Consider the following 17500-nt stretch of genomic DNA (forward strand, 5'->3'; position numbering starts at 1 on the left):
CTGGGTTGCACGCACACACACACACACACACACACACTGAACATTCTCTGGGCTAAACAAACTATAAAAATACATGTGTATTAGCAGCCTAATAAATATGCCCACATTACATCTAAGCACAGCATGAATGCATTTATTCATGTCAAGTGGTACTGAATCTGTTTGTATATATTTATGTTTTTGCTCTTTATTAACTCTGTATCCCCAGATTTCTTTATGAACGCCACGAACAGTCTAAGCAGGACCTTAAAGGGCTGGAGGAGACTGTCGTAAGTATATCTGTCTCTCTCTTTCTATATATCCCCCCCTCTCTCTCTCTCTCTCTCTCTCTCTCTCTCTCTCTCTCTCTCTCTCTCTCTCTCTCTCTCTCTTGCTCTCTCTCTCCCTCTCTCTCTTCCTTCCTACCTCCCTCACTCCCTTTCTCTGTCACCATCTCTTTCTGACATTCAGTTGAATCCACTGTAGGATAATTTGACCACGACCCATTAATGTACCTCTCCCTCACTTTCTCTCTCTCTCTCCCTCATTTTCTCTATCTCTCTCTCTTTGTGCCCACCTGTCTTGCTTTCCTCCATCCCTCCATCCCTCCCTCCCTCCCTCCATGACTTTCTCTTTCTCTCTGTTTAAAGGCTCGTGAACTCCAGACTCTCCACAACCTGCGGAAGCTTTTTGTTCAAGACCTCACGATTCGAGTCAAAAGAGTGAGTGAATAAAGGAGAAGAAGGAAGAGAAGAAGTGAAGGAGGGAGGGAGAGGATGATGAAGGAGGGAGAGGATGATGAAGGAGGGAGGGAGAGGATGATGAAGGAGGGAGAGGATGATGAAGGAGGGAGAGGATGATGAAGGAGGGAGGGAGAGGATGAAGGAGGGAGGGAGAGGATGATGGAGGAGGGAGAGGATGATGAAGGAGGGAGAGGATGATGAAGGAGGGAGAGGATGATGAAGGAGGGAGAGGATGATGAAGGAGGGAGGGAGAGGATGATGGAGGAGGGAGAGGATGATGAAGGAGGGAGGGAGAGGATGATGGAGGAGGGAGAGGATGATGAAGGAGGGAGAGGATGATGGAGGGAGGAGAGGATGATGAAGGAGGGAGAGGATGATGAAGGAGGGAGGGAGAGGATGATGGAGGGAGGGAGAGGATGATGGAGGAGGGAGGGAGAGGATGATGGAGGAGGGAGAGGATGATGAAGGAGGGAGAGGATGATGGAGGGAGGAGAGGATGATGAAGAGGATGGGAGAGGAGAGGATGATGAAGGAGGGAGGGAGAGGATGATGGAGGGAGGGAGAGGATGATGGAGGGAGGGAGAGGATGATGAAGGAGGGAGAGGATGATGAAGGAGGGAGGGAGAGGATGATGGAGGGAGGGAGAGGATGATGGAGGGAGGGAGAGGATGATGGAGGGAGAGGATGATGGAGGGAGGGAGAGGATGATGAAGGAGGGAGAGGATGATGAAGGAGGGAGAGGATGATGGAGGGAGGGAGAGGATGATGAAGGAGGGAGAGGATGATGAATGAGGGAGAGGATGATGGAGGGAGGGAGAGGATGATGAAGGAGGGAGAGGATGATGAAGGAGGGAGAGGATGATGAAGGAGGGAGAGGATGATGAAGGAGGGAGAGGATGATGAAGGAGGGAGGGAGAGGATGATGGAGGGAGGGAGAGGATGATGGAGGGAGGGAGAGGAGATGATGATGAAGGAGGGAGAGGATGATGAAGGAGGGAGAGGATGATGAAGGGAGAGGAGAGGATGATGGAGGGAGAGGATGATGAAGGAGGGAGGGAGAGGATGATGAAGGGAGGGAGGGAGAGGATGATGAAGGGGGAGAGGATGATGAAGGGAGAGGATGATGAAGGAGGGAGAGAGGATGATGAAGGGAGAGGGATGATGGAGGAGGGAGGGAGAGGATGAGGGGAGAGGATGATGAAGGAGGGAGGGAGAGGATGATGGAGGAGGGAGGGAGAGGATGATGAAGGGAGAGAGGATGATGAAGGAGGGAGGGAGAGGATGATGAAGGAGGGAGAGGAGAGGATGATGAAGGAGGGAGAGGATGATGAAGGAGGGAGAGGATGATGAAGGAGGCAGGGAGAGGATGATGAAGGAGGGAGAGGATGATGAAGGAGGGAGAGGATGATGGAGGAGGGAGGGAGAGGATGATGAAGGAGGGAGGGAGAGGATGAAGAAGGAGGGAGAGGATGATGGAGGAGGGAGGGAGAGGATGATGGAGGAGGGAGAGGATGATGGAGGAGGGAGGGAGAGGATGATGGAGGAGGGAGAGGAGAGGAGGATGGAGGAGGGAGAGGATGATGAAGGAGGGAGAGGAGAGGATGATGGAGGGAGAGGATGATGGAGGAGGGAGGGAGAGGATGATGGAGGAGGGAGGGAGAGGATGATGAAGGAGGGAGAGGATGATGAAGGAGGGAGAGGATGATGGAGGAGGGAGGGAGAGGATGATGGAGGAGGGAGGGAGAGGATGATGAAGGAGGGAGAGGATGATGAAGGAGGGAGGGAGAGGATGATGAAGGAGGGAGAGGATGATGGAGGGAGGGAGAGGATGATGGAGGGAGGGAGAGGATGATGAAGGAGGGAGAGGATGATGAAGTAGGGAGGGAGAGGATGATGAAGGAGGGAGAGGATGATGAAGTAGGGAGGGAGAGGATGATGGAGGGAGGGAGAGGATGATGAAGGAGGGAGGGAGAGGATGATGGAGGGAGAGGATGATGAAGGAGGGAGGGAGAGGATGATGGAGGAGGGAGAGGATGATGAAGTAGGGAGGGAGAGGATGATGGAGGGAGGGAGAGGATGATGAAGGAGGGAGGGAGAGGATGATGGAGGGAGGGAGAGGATGATGAAGGAGGGAGAGGATGATGAAGTAGGGAGGGAGAGGATGATGGAGGGAGGGAGAGGATGATGAAGGAGGGAGGGAGAGGATGATGGAGGAGGGAGAGGATGATGGAGGAGGGAGAGGATGATGGGGGAGGGAGAGGATGATGGAGGGAGGGAGAGGATGATGAAGTAGGGAGGGAGAGGATGATGGAGGGAGGGAGAGGATGATGAATGAGGGAGGGAGAGGATGATGGAGGGAGGGAGAGGATGATGGAGGGCGGGAGAGGATGATGGAGGAGGGAGGGAGAGGATGATGGAGGGAGGGAGAGGGTGATGGAGGGAGGGAGAGGATGATGGAGGGAGGGAGAGGATGATGGAGGAGGGAGGGAGAGGATGATGGAGGGAGGGAGAGGGTGATGGAGGGAGGGAGAGGATGATGAAGGAGGGAGGGAGAGGATGATGAAGGGAGGGAGAGGATGATGAAGGAGGGAGAGGATGATGAAGGAGGGAGAGGATGATGGGAGGGAGAGGGTGATGGAGGGAGGGAGAGGATGATGAAGGAGGGAGGGAGAGGATGATGAAGGAGGGAGGGAGAGGATGATGGAGGGAGGGAGAGGATGATGAAGGGAGGGAGAGGATGATGAAGGAGGGAGGGAGAGGATGATGGAGGGAGGGAGAGGATGATGGAGGGAGGGAGAGGATGATGGAGGAGGGAGGGAGAGGATGATGGAGGGAGGGAGAGGGTGATGGAGGGAGGGAGAGGATGATGGAGGGAGGGAGAGGATGATGGAGGAGGGAGGGAGAGGATGATGGAGGGAGGGAGAGGGTGATGGAGGGAGGGAGAGGATGATGAAGGAGGGAGGGAGAGGATGATGAAGGGAGGGAGAGGGTGATGGAGGGAGGGAGAGGATGATGAAGTAGGGAGGGAGAGGATGATGAAGGAGGGAGGGAGAGGATGATGAAGGAGGGAGGGAGAGGATGATGGAGGGAGGGAGAGGATGATGGAGGGAGGGAGAGGATGATGGAGGGAGGGAGAGGATGATGAAGGAGGGAGGGAGAGGATGATGGAGGGAGGGAGAGGATGATGAAGGGAGGGAGAGGATGATGAAGGAGGGAGGGAGAGGATGATGAAGGAGGGAGGGAGAGGATGATGAAGGAGGGAGGGAGAGGATGATGGAGGGAGGGAGAGGATGATGAAGGAGGGAGAGGATGATGAAGGAGGGAGGGAGAGGATGATGGAGGGAGGGAGAGGGTGATGGAGGGAGGGAGAGAATGATGAAGGAGGGAGGGAGAGGATGATGAAGGGAGGGAGAGGGTGATGGAGGGAGGGAGAGGATGATGAAGTAGGGAGGGAGAGGATGATGAAGGGGGGAGGGAGAGGATGAGGAAGGAGGGAGGGAGAGGATGATGGAGGGAGGGAGAGGATGATGGAGGGAGGGAGAGGATGATGGAGGGAGGGAGAGGATGATGAAGGAGGGAGGGAGAGGATGATGGAGGGAGGGAGAGGATGATGAAGGGAGGGAGAGGATGATGAAGGAGGGAGGGAGACGATGATGGAGGGAGGGAGAGGATGATGAAGGGAGGGAGAGGGTGATGGAGGGAGGGAGAGGATTATGAAGGAGGCAGGGAGAGGGTGATGGAGGGAGGGAGAGGATGATGGAAGGAGGGAGGGAGAGGGTGATGGAGGGAGAGAGAGTGTGATGGAGGGAGGGAGAGGATGATCAAGGAGGGAGGGAGAGGGTGATGGAGGGAGGGAGAGGGTGATGGAGGGAGGGAGAGGATGATGAAGGAGGGAGGGAGGGAGAGGGTGATGGAGGGAGGGAGAGGATGATGAAGGAGGGAGGGAGAGGATGATGGAGGAGGGAGGGGAGAGGGTGATGGAGGAGGAAGGGAGAGGATGATGGAGGGAGGGAGAGGATGATGAATGAGGGAGGGAGAGGATGATGGAGGGAGGGAGAGGATGATGGAGGGAGGGAGAGGATGATGGAGGAGGGAGGGAGAGGATGATGGAGGGAGGGAGAGGGTGATGGAGGGAGGGAGAGGATGATGGAGGGAGGGAGAGGATGATGGAGGAGGGAGGGAGAGGATGATGGAGGGAGGGAGAGGGTGATGGAGGGAGGGAGAGGATGATGAAGGAGGGAGGGAGAGGATGATGAAGGGAGGGAGAGGGTGATGGAGGGAGGGAGAGGATGATGAAGGAGGGAGGGAGAGGATGATGAAGGAGGGAGGGAGAGGATGATGGAGGGAGGGAGAGGATGATGAAGGGAGGGAGAGGATGATGAAGGAGGGAGGGAGAGGATGATGGAGGGAGGGAGAGGATGATGGAGGGAGGGAGAGGATGATGGAGGAGGGAGGGAGAGGATGATGGAGGGAGGGAGAGGGTGATGGAGGGAGGGAGAGGATGATGGAGGGAGGGAGAGGATGATGGAGGAGGGAGGGAGAGGATGATGGAGGGAGGGAGAGGGTGATGGAGGGAGGGAGAGGATGATGAAGGAGGGAGGGAGAGGATGATGAAGGGAGGGAGAGGGTGATGGAGGGAGGGAGAGGATGATGAAGTAGGGAGGGAGAGGATGATGAAGGAGGGAGGGAGAGGATGATGAAGGAGGGAGGGAGAGGATGATGGAGGGAGGGAGAGGATGATGGAGGGAGGGAGAGGATGATGGAGGGAGGGAGAGGATGATGAAGGAGGGAGGGAGAGGATGATGGAGGGAGGGAGAGGATGATGAAGGGAGGGAGAGGATGATGAAGGAGGGAGGGAGAGGATGATGAAGGAGGGAGGGAGAGGATGATGAAGGAGGGAGGGAGAGGATGATGGAGGGAGGGAGAGGATGATGAAGGAGGGAGAGGATGATGAAGGAGGGAGGGAGAGGATGATGGAGGGAGGGAGAGGGTGATGGAGGGAGAGAATGATGAAGGAGGGAGGGAGAGGATGATGAAGGGAGGGAGAGGGTGATGGAGGGAGGGAGAGGATGATGAAGTAGGGAGGGAGAGGATGATGAAGGAGGGAGGGAGAGGATGATGAAGGAGGGAGGGAGAGGATGATGGAGGGAGGGAGAGGATGATGGAGGGAGGGAGAGGATGATGGAGGGAGGGAGAGGATGATGAAGAGGGAGGGAGAGGATGATGGAGGGAGGGAGAGGATGATGAAGGGAGGGAGAGGATGATGAAGGAGGGAGGGAGAGGATGATGGAGGGAGGGAGAGGATGATGGAGGGAGGGAGAGGATGATGGAGGAGGGAGGGAGAGGATGATGGAGGGAGGGAGAGGATGATGAAGGGAGGGAGAGGATGATGAAGGAGGGAGGGAGAGGATGATGGAGGGAGGGAGAGGATGATGGAGGGAGGGAGAGGGTGATGGAGGGAGGGAGAGGATGATGAAGGAGGCAGGGAGAGGGTGATGGAGGGAGGGAGAGGGTGATGGAGGGAGGGAGAGGATGATGAAGGAGGGAGGGAGAGGGTGATGGAGGGAGAGAGAGGGTGATGGAGGGGGAGGGAGAGGATGATGGAGGGGGAGGGAGAGGATGATGGAGGAGGGAGGGAGAGGGTGATGGAGGGAGGGAGAGGATGATGGAGGGAGGGAGAGGATGATGGAGGAGGGAGGGAGAGGATGATGGAGGGAGGGAGAGGGTGATGGAGGGAGGGAGAGGATGATGAAGGAGGGAGGGAGAGGATGATGAAGAGAGAGGTGATGGAGGGAGGGAGAGGATGATGAAGTAGGGAGGGAGAGGATGATGAAGGAGGGAAGGAGAGGATGATGAAGGAGGGAGGGAGAGGATGATGGAGGGAGGGAGAGGATGATGGAGGGAGGGAGAGGATGATGGAGGGAGGGAGAGGATGATGAAGGAGGGAGGGAGAGGATGATGGAGGGAGGGAGAGGATGATGAAGGGAGGGAGAGGATGATGAAGGAGGGAGGGAGAGGATGATGAAGGAGGGAGGGAGAGGATGATGAAGGAGGGAGGGAGAGGATGATGGAGGGAGGGAGAGGATGATGAAGGAGGGAGAGGATGATGAAGGAGGGAGGGAGAGGATGATGGAGGGAGGGAGAGGGTGATGGAGGGAGGGAGAGAATGATGAAGGAGGGAGGGAGAGGATGATGAAGGGAGGGAGAGGGTGATGGAGGGAGGGAGAGGATGATGAAGTAGGGAGGGAGAGGATGATGAAGGAGGGAGGGAGAGGATGATGACGGACGGAGGGAGAGGATGATGGAGGGAGGGAGAGGATGATGGAGGGAGGGAGAGGATGATGGAGGGAGGGAGAGGATGATGGAGGGGGAGGGAGAGGATGATGAAGGAGGGAGGGAGAGGATGATGAAGGGAGGGAGAGGATGATGAAGGAGGGAGGGAGAGGATGATGGAGGGAGGGAGAGGATGATGAAGGGAGGGAGAGGGTGATGGAGGGAGGGAGAGGATTATGAAGGAGGCAGGGAGAGGGTGATGGAGGGAGGGAGAGGGTGATGGAGGGAGGGAGAGGATGATGAAGGAGGGAGGGAGAGGGTGATGGAGGGAGAGAGAGGGTGATGGAGGGAGGGAGAGGATGATCAAGGAGGGAGGGAGAGGGTGATGGAGGGAGGGAGAGGGTGATGGAGGGAGGGAGAGGATGATGAAGGAGGGAGGGAGAGGGTGAGGGAGGAGGGAGGGAGAGGGTGATGGAGGGAGGGAGAGGATGATGAAGGAGGGAGGGAGAGGATGATGAAGGAGGGAGGGAGAGGGTGATGGAGGAGGGAGAGGATGATCAAGGAGGGAGGGAGAGGGTGATGGAGGGAGGGAGAGGGTGATGGAGGGAGGGAGAGGATTATGAAGGAGGCAGGGAGAGGGTGATGGAGGGAGGGAGAGGGTGATGGAGGGAGGGAGAGGATGATGAAGGAGGGAGGGAGAGGGTGATGGAGGGAGAGAGAGGGTGATGGAGGGAGGGAGAGGATGATGAAGGAGGGAGGGAGAGGGTGATGGAGGGAGGGAGAGGGTGATGGAGGGAGGGAGAGGATGATGAAGGAGGGAGGGAGAGGGTGAGGGAGGAGGGAGGGAGAGGGTGATGGAGGGAGGGAGAGGATGATGAAGGAGGGAGGGAGAGGATGATGAAGGAGGGAGGGAGAGGGTGATGGAGGAGGGAGGGAGAGGGTGATGGAGGGAGGGAGAGGATGATGAAGGAGGGAGGGAGGGAGGGAGGGAGAGGGTGATGGAGGGAGGGAGAGGATGATGAAGGAGGGAGGGAGAGGATGATGGAGGAGGGAGGGGAGAGGGTGATGGAGGAGGAAGGGAGAGGATGATGGACTAGGGAGGAAGAGGATGATCAAAAATCAAATCAAATCAAATCAAATGTATTTATGTAGCCCTTCGTACATCAGCTGATATCTCAAAGTGCTGTACAGAAACCCAGCCTAAAACCCCAAACAGCAAGCAATGCAGGTGTAGAAGCACGGTGGCTAGGAAAAACTCCCTAGAAAGGCCGAAACCTAGGAAGAAACCTAGAGAGGAACCAGGCTATGTGGGGTGGCCAGTCCTCTTCTGGCTGTGCCGGGTGGAGATTATTACAGAACATGGCCAAGATGTTCAAATGTTCATAAATGACCAGCATGGTCAAATAATAATAATCACAGGCAGAACAGTTGAAACTGGAGCAGCAGCACAGCCAGGTGGACTGGGGACAGCAAGGAGTCATCATGTCAGGTAGTCCTGAGGCATGGTCCTAGGGCTCAGGTCCTCCGAGAGAGAGAAAGAAAGAAAGAAAGAGAGAGAGAAAGAGAGAATTAGAGAGAGCATACTTAAATTCACACAGGACACCGGATAGGACAGGAGAACTACTCCAGATATAACAAACTGACCCTAGCCCCCCGACACATAAACTACTGCAGCATAAATACTGGAGGCTGAGACAGGAGGGGTCAGGAGACACTGTGGCCCCATCCGATGACACCCCCGGACAGGGCCAAACAGGAAGGATATAACCCCACCCACTTTGCCAAAGCACAGCCCCCACACCACTAGAGGGATATCTTCAACCACCAACTTACCATCCTGAGACAAGGCCGAGTATAGCCCACAAAGATCTCCGCCACGGCACAACCCAAGGGGGGGCGCCAACCCAGACAGGAAGATCACATCAGTGACTCAACCCACTCAAGTGACGCACCCCTCCTAAGGACGGTATGAAAGAGCCCTAGTAAGCCAGTGACTCAGTCCCTGTAATAGGGTTAGAGGCAGACAATCCCAGTGGAAAGAGGGGAACCGGCCAGGCAGAGACAGCAAGGGCGGTTCGTTGCTCCAGAGACTTTCCGTTCACCTTCACACTCCTGGGCCAGACTACACTCAATCATATGACCCACTGAAGAGATGAGTCTTCAGTAAAGACTTAAAGGTTGAGACCGAGTTTGCGTCTCTCACATGGGTAGGCAGACCATTCCATAAAAATGGAGCTCTATAGGAGAAAGCCCTGCCTCCAGCTGTTTGCTTAGAAATTCTAGGGACAATTAGGAGGCCTGCGCCTTGTGACCGTAGCGTACGTGTAGGTATGTACGGCAGGACCAAATCAGAGAGATAGGTAGGAGCAAGCCCATGTAATGCTTTGTCGGTTAGCAGTAAAACCTTGAAATCAGTCCTTGCCTTGACAGGAAGCCAGTGTAGGGAGGCTAGCACTGGAGTAATATGATCCATTTTTTTGGTTCTAGTCAGGATTCTAGCAGCCGTATTTAGCACTAACTGAAGTTTATTTAGTGCTTTATCTGGGTAGCTGGAAAGTAGAGCATTGCAGTAGTCTAACCTAGAAGTGACAAAAGCGTGGATTAATTTTTCTGCATCATTTTTGGACAGAAAGTTTCAGATTTTTGCAATGTTACGTAGATGGAAAAATGCTGTCCTTGAAACAGTCTTGATATGTTTGTCAAAAGAGAGATCAGGGTCCAGAGTAACGCCGAGGTCCTTTACAGTTTTATTTGAGACGACTGTACAACCATTAAGATTGATTGTCAGATTCAACAGAAGATCTCTTTGTTTCTTGGGACCTAGAACAAGCATCTCTGTTTTGTCCGAGTTTAAAAGTAGAAAGTTTGCAACCATCCACTTCCTTATGTCTGAAACACAGGCTTCTAGTGAGGGCAATTTTGGGGCTTCACCATGTTTCATTGAAATGTACAGCTGTGTGTCATGATGGAGGCAGGGAGAGGATGATGGAGGGAGGGAGAGGATGATGGAGGAGGGAGGGAGAGGATGATGGAGGAGGGAGGGAGAGGGTGATGGAGGAGGGAGGGAGAGGATGATGGAGGAGGGAGGGAGAGGATGGTGGAGGGAGGGAGAGGATGATGGAGGGAGGGAGAGGATGATGAAGGAGGGAGGGAGAGGATGATGGAGGAGGGAGGGAGAGGATGATGAATGAGGGAGGGAAAGGATGATGGAGGAGGGAGGGAGAGGATGATGAATGAGGGAGGGAGAGGATGATGGAGGGAGGGAGAGGATGATGAAGGAGGGAGGGAGAGGAGGAATGAAGGAGGGAGGGAGAGGATGATGGATGGAGGGAGAGGATGATGGAGGGAGGGAGAGGATGATGATGAAGGATGGAGGGAGAGGAGGAATGAAGGAGGGAGGGAGAGGAGGAATGAAGGGGGGAGGGAGAGGATGATGAAGGAAGAGGATGATGGAGGAAGAGGAGGAATGAAGGAGGGAGGGAGAGGATGATGGAGGGAGGGAGAGGATGATGGAGGAGGGAGAGGAGGAATGACGGAGGGAGTGAGAGGATGATGAAGGGAGGGAGGGAGAGGATGATGGAGGGAGAGGAGGAATGATGGAGGGAGAAGAGGAATGATGGAGGGAGGGAGAGGAGGATGAAGGAGGGAGGGAGAGGATGATGGAGAGAGAGGAGGAATGATGGAGGGAGGGAGAGGATGATGTAGGGAGAGGAGGAATGATGGCAGGAGGGAGATGATGATGGAGGGAGAGGATGATGAAGGAAGGAGGGAGAGGATGATGGAGGGAGAGGGGGAATGATGGAGGGAGGGAGAGGATGATGGAGGGAGAGGATGATGAAGGTGGGAGGGAGAGGATGATGGAGGGAGAGGAGGAATGATGGAGGGAGGGAGAGGAGGAATGATGGAGGGAGGGAGAAGATGAGGAAGGAGGGAGGGAGGGAGAGGATGATGGGGGGAGAGGATGATGAAGGGGGAGGATGAATGAAGGAGGGAGGAAGAGAAATGGAGGAGGGAGAGGAGGAATGAAGGCGGGAGGGAGAGGAGGAATGATGGAGGGAGGGAGAGGATGATGAAGGTGGGAGGAAGAGGATGATGGAGGGAGAGGAGGAATGATGGAGGGAGGGAGAGGATGAGGAAGGAGGGAGGGAGGGAGAGGATGATGGAGGGAGAGGATGATGGAGGAGAGGAGGAATGAAGGAGGGAGGGAGAGGATGATGGAGGAGGGAGAGGATGATGGAGGGAGAGGATGATGGAGGGAGAAGAGGAATGAAGGAGGGAGGGAGAGGATGATGAAGGAGGGAGGGAGAGGATGATGGAGGGAGAGGATGAAGAAGGGAGAGGATGATGAAGGAGCGAGGGAGGGAGAGAATGATGGAGGGAGAGGAGGAATGATGGCAGGAGGGAGAGGATGATGGAGGGAGAGGATGATGAAGGAGGGAGGGAGAGGATGATGGAGGGAGAGGAGGAATGATGGAGGGAGGGAGAGGATGATGAAGGAGGGAGGGAGAGGATGATGGAGGGAGAGGATGATGGAGGGAGAGGAGGAATGAAGGAGGGAGGGAGAGGATGATGGAGGGAGGGAGAGGATGATGGAGGAGGGAGAGGAGGAATGAAGGAGGGAGGGAGATGATGATGGAGTGAGAGGATGATGGAGGGAGAGGAGGAATGAAGGAGGGAGGGAGAGGATGATGGAGGGAGGGAGAGGATGATGGAGGGAGAGGAGGAATGATGGAGGGAGGGAGAGGAGGAATGATGGAGGGAGGGAGAGGATGATGAAGGAGGGAGGGAGAGGATGATGGAGGGAGAGGAGGAATGAAGGAGGGAGCGAGAGGATGATGAAGGAGGGAGGGAGAGGATGATGAACGAGGGAGGGATAGGAATGAAGGGGGGAGGGAGAGGATGATGAAGGAGAGAGGGAGAGGATGATGAACGAGGGAGGGATAGGATGATGAAGGAAGGAGGGAGAGGATGATGGAGGTAGGGAGAGGATGAATGATGGAGAGGAGGAATTAAGGAGGGAGGGAGAGGATGATGAACGAGGGAGGGAGAGGATGAATGATGGAGGAAGATGATCATGTCAACTATTCAGTAGTCCATAACATATACTGTGATCTTAACCACATCTCTCTCTCTCTCTCCCTCCACCTCATCTCTCCCCCATCCCCCCATCCACAGCATTCAGAGATGGAGCGCAATGAAAGCGGGGGATCTAGCCACCAAAAGCAGAAGATTTCCTTCCTTGAGAACAACCTGGACCAGCTTACAAAGGTTCACAAACAGGTGGGCGGTTGAATGGTTCGTTGTGTTGTGTTGAGCAGACGAGCTCTGGACCCATACTAACAAAAAGCCTCGGAGGAGGAGTGTTGATATAATAACAAATCTGATCATAATGAATAATGGTCAGTGGTGGGGACCTGATCCTAAATCAGCACTCCTACTCTGAGATGCTAAAATGGGTTTTACTCCTCTCCATACCCTACTGAAGCAAATCCTTTTTCTATTCCATACACACCTGCAGTATGACTTACTGCTGAGGCACCAGAGCACAATGAGTAGGAGAAGGATCAAATGGACCAAGCAAACGGTATCAGTTCTGGCTGTGCTGTTAGTCATTAGTCATCTGGCTACGAGCCAGCTACATCAATCACCCTGTATTGCAGATACAAGTCCCCTGGAAAACAAGGCAGCAGGAAATGTTATGTTACCTACTGCTGGTACTACTACTGCAATACAATGTTTTGTTACCTACTGCTACAAATACTACTGTAATACAATGTTATGTTACCTACTACTGGTACTACTACTGCAATACAATGTTATGTTACCTACTGCTGGTACTGCTACTGTAATACAATGTTATGTTACCTACTGCTGGTACTACTACTGCAATACAATGTTATGTTACCTACTGCTGGTACTACTACTGCAATACAATGTTTTGTTACCTACTGCTACAAATACTACTGTAATACAATGTTATGTTACCTACTACTGGTACTACTACTGCAATACAATGTTATGTTACCTACTGCTGGTACTGCTACTGTAATACAATGTTTTGTTACCTACTGCTACAAATACTACTGTAATACAATGTTATGTTACCTACTGCTACAAATACTACTGTAATACAATGTTATGTTACCTACTGCTGGTACTACTACTGCAATACAATGTTATGTTACCTACTGCTGGTACTGCTACTGTAATACAATGTTATGTTACCTACTGCTGGTACTACTACTGTAATACAATGTTATGTTACCTACTGCTGGTACTGCTACTGCAATACAATGTTATGTTACCTACTGCTGGTACTACTACTGCGATACAATGTTATGTTACCTACTGCTGGTACTGCTACTGCAATACAATGTTATGTTACCTACTGCTGGTACTACTACTGCAATACAATGTTATGTTACCTACTGCTGGTACTACTACTGCAATACAATGTTATGTTACCTGCTACTACTGTAATACAATGTTATGTTACCTACTGCTGGTACTGCTACTGTAATACAATGTTATGTTACCTACTGCTGGTACTACTACTGCAATACACTGTTATGTTACCTGCTACTGGTACTACTACTGTAATACAATGTTATGTTACCTACTGCTGGTACTGCTACTGTAATACAATGTTATGTTACCTACTGATGGTACTACTACTGTAATACAATGTTATGTTACCTACTGCTGGTACTACTACTGTAATACAATGTTATGTTACCTACTGCTGGTAATACTACTGCAATACAATGTTATGTTACCTACTGCTGGTACTACTACTGCAATACAATGTTATGTTACCTACTGCTGGTACTGCTACTGCAATACAATGTTATGTTATCTCTACTGGTACTACTACTGTAATACAATGTTATGTTACCTACTGCTGGTACTACTACTGCAATACAATGTTTTGTTACATACTACTGCTACTGTAATACAATGTTATGTTACCTACTGCTGGTACTACTACTGTAATACAATGTTATGTTACATACTGCTACTGCTACTGTAATACAATGTTATGTTACCTACTGCTGGTACTGCTACTGTAATACAATGTTATGTTACCTACTGCTGGTACTACTACTGCAATACAATGTTATGTTACATACTGCTACTGCTACTGTAATACAATGTTATGTTACCTACTGCTGGTACTACTACTGTAATACAATGTTATGTTACCTACTGCTGGTACTACTACTGCAATACAATGTTATGTTACCTACTGCTGGTACTGCTACTGTAATACAATGTTATGTTACCTACTGCTGGTACTACTACTGCAATACAATGTTATTTTACTACTACTGCTGGTACTGCTACTGCAATACAATGTTATGTTACCTACTGCTGGTACTGCTACTGCAATACAATGTTATGTTACCTACTGCTGGTACTGCTACTGTAATACAATGTTATGTTACCTACTGCTGGTACTACTACTGTAATACAATGTTATGTTACCTACTGCTGGTACTGCTACTGTAATACAATGTTATGTTACCTACTGCTGGTACTGCTACTGTAATACAATGTTATGTTACCTACTGCTGGTACTGCTACTGCAATACAATGTTATGTTACCTACTGCTGGTACTGCTACTGTAATACAATGTTATGTTACCTACTGCTGGTACTACTACTGCAATACAATGTTATGTTACCTACTGCTGGTACTGCTACTGCAATACAATGTTATGTTACCTGCTACTACTGCAATACAATGTTATGTTACCTACTGCTGGTACTACTACTGCAATACAATGTTATGTTACCTACTGCTGGTACTACTACTGTAATACAATGTTATGTTACCTACTACTGGTACTGCTACTGCAATACAATGTTATGTTACCTACTGCTGGTACTACTGCTACTGTAATACAATGTTATGTTACCTACTGCTGGTACTACTACTGCAATACAATGTTATGTTACCTACTGCTGGTACTACTACTGTAATACAATGTTATGTTACCTACTGCTGGTACTACTACTGCAATACAATGTTATGTTACCTACTGCTGGTACTACTGTACTGTTATGTTACCTACTACTGGTACTGCTACTGCAATACAATGTTATGTTACCTACTGCTGGTACTGCTACTGTAATCAATGTTATGTTACCTCTACTGGTACTACTACTGCAATACAATGTTATGTTACCTACTGCTGGTACTGGTAATCTACTCTACTGGTACTACTACTGTAATACAATGTTATGTTACCTACTGCTGGTACTACTGCTACTGTAATACAATGTTATGTTACATACTGCTACTGCTACTGTAATCCAATGTTATGTTACCTCTACTGGTACTACTACTGCAATACAATGTTATGTTACCTACTGCTGGTACTGCTACTGTAATACAATGTTATGTTACCAACTGCTGGTACTGCTACTGTAATCCAATGTTATGTTACCTACTGCTGGTACTACTACTGCAATACAATGTTATGTTACCTACTGCTGGTACTGCTACTGTAATCCAATGTTATGTTACCTCTACTGGTACTACTGCTACTGCAATACAATGTTATGTTACCTACTGCTGGTACTACTACTGCGATACAATGTTATGTTACCTACTGCTGGTACTGCTACTGCAATACAATGTTATGTTACCTGCTACTGGTACTACTACTGCAATACAATGTTATGTTACCTGCTACTACTGCAATACAATGTTATGTTACCTACTGCTGGTACTACTACTGTAATACAATGTTATGTTACCTACTGCTGGTACTACTACTGTAATACAATGTTATGTTACCTACTGCTGGTACTACTACTGCAATACAATGTTATGTTACCTACTGCTGGTACTACTACTGCAATACAATGTTATGTTACCTACTGCTGGTACTACTGCTACTACTGTAATACAATGTTATGTTACCTACTGCTGGTACTACTACTGCAATACAATGTTATGTTACCTACTGCTGGTACTACTACTGTAATACAATGTTATGTTACCTACTGCTGGTACTACTACTGTAATACAATGTTATGTAACCTACTGCTGGTACTACTACTGTAATACAATGTTATGTTACCTACTACTGGTACTACTACTGCAATACAATGTTATGTTACCTACTGCTGGTACTACTACTGCAATACAATGTTATGTTACCTACTGCTGGTACTGCTACTGCAATACAATGTTATGTTACCTACTGCTGGTACTACTACTGCAATACAATGTTATGTTACCTACTGCTGGTACTACTACTGTAATACAATGTTATGTTACCTACTGCTGGTACTACTACTGTAATACAATGTTATGTTACCTACTGCTGGTACTACTACTGCAATGCAATGTTATGTTACCTACTGCTACAAATACTACTGCAATACAATGTTATGTTACCTGCTACTGGTACTACTACTGTAATACAATGTTATGTTACCTACTGCTGGTACTGCTACTGTAATACAATGTTATGTTACCTACTGATGGTACTACTACTGCAATACAATGTTATGTTACCTACTGCTGGTACTGCTACTGCAATACAATGTTATGTTACCTACTACTGGTACTACTACTGCAATACAATGTTATGTTACCTACTGCTGGTACTGCTACTGTAATACAATGTTATGTTACCTACTGCTGGTACTACTACTGTAATACAATGTTATGTTACCTGCTACTACTGCAATACAATGTTATGTTACCTACTGCTGGTACTGCTACTGCAATACAATGTTATGTTACCTACTACTGGTACTACTACTGCAATACAATGTTATGTTACCTACTGCTGGTACTGCTACTGTAATACAATGTTATGTTACCTACTGCTGGTACTGCTACTGTAATACAATGTTATGTTACCTACTGCTGGTACTGCTACTGTAATACAATGTTATGTTACATACTGCTACAAATAATACTGTAATACAATGTTATGTTACCTGCTGCTGGTACTACTACTACTGCCATACAATGTTATGTTACCTACTGCTGGTACTGCTACTGTAATACAATGTTATGTTACCTACTGCTGGTACTGCTACTGTAATACAATGTTATGTTACCTACTGCTGGTACTACTACTGCAATACAATGTTATGTTACATACTGCTACTGCTACTGTAATACAATGTTATGTTACCTACTGCTGGTACTGCTACTGTAATACAATGTTATGTTACCTACTGCTGGTACTACTACTGCAATACAATGTTATGTTACCTACTGCTGGTACTACTACTGTAATACAATGTTATGTTACCTACTGCTGGTACTGCTACTGTAATACAATGTTATGTTACCTGCTACTACTGTAATACAATGTTATGTTACCTACTGCTGGTACTACTACTGCAATACAATGTTATGTTACCTACTGCTGGTACTACTACTGCAATACAATGTTATGTTACCTACTGCTGGTACTACTACTGTAATACAATGTTATGTTACCTACTGCTGGTACTACTACTGTAATACAATGTTA

At 49.8% G+C, this 17500-nt stretch overlaps 1 protein-coding gene across 1 annotated transcript in view; it reads left to right on the forward strand.

Moving 5' to 3' along the window:
• The window catches only part of LOC139369935 (kinesin heavy chain-like), a 134148-nt gene that overhangs the window by 108675 nt on the left and 7973 nt on the right, over positions 1-17500 (forward strand). The window contains exons 21-23 of the mRNA XM_071109219.1: positions 209-269; positions 630-701; positions 12171-12275. Of these exons, the coding sequence (XP_070965320.1) occupies positions 209-269; positions 630-701; positions 12171-12275 (238 nt within the window). The remainder of the gene's footprint in view (positions 1-208; positions 270-629; positions 702-12170; positions 12276-17500) is intronic.

Source organism: Oncorhynchus clarkii, chromosome 17 (assembly GCF_045791955.1).
Source record: "Oncorhynchus clarkii lewisi isolate Uvic-CL-2024 chromosome 17, UVic_Ocla_1.0, whole genome shotgun sequence".
Lineage (NCBI taxonomy): Eukaryota > Metazoa > Chordata > Actinopteri > Salmoniformes > Salmonidae > Oncorhynchus > Oncorhynchus clarkii.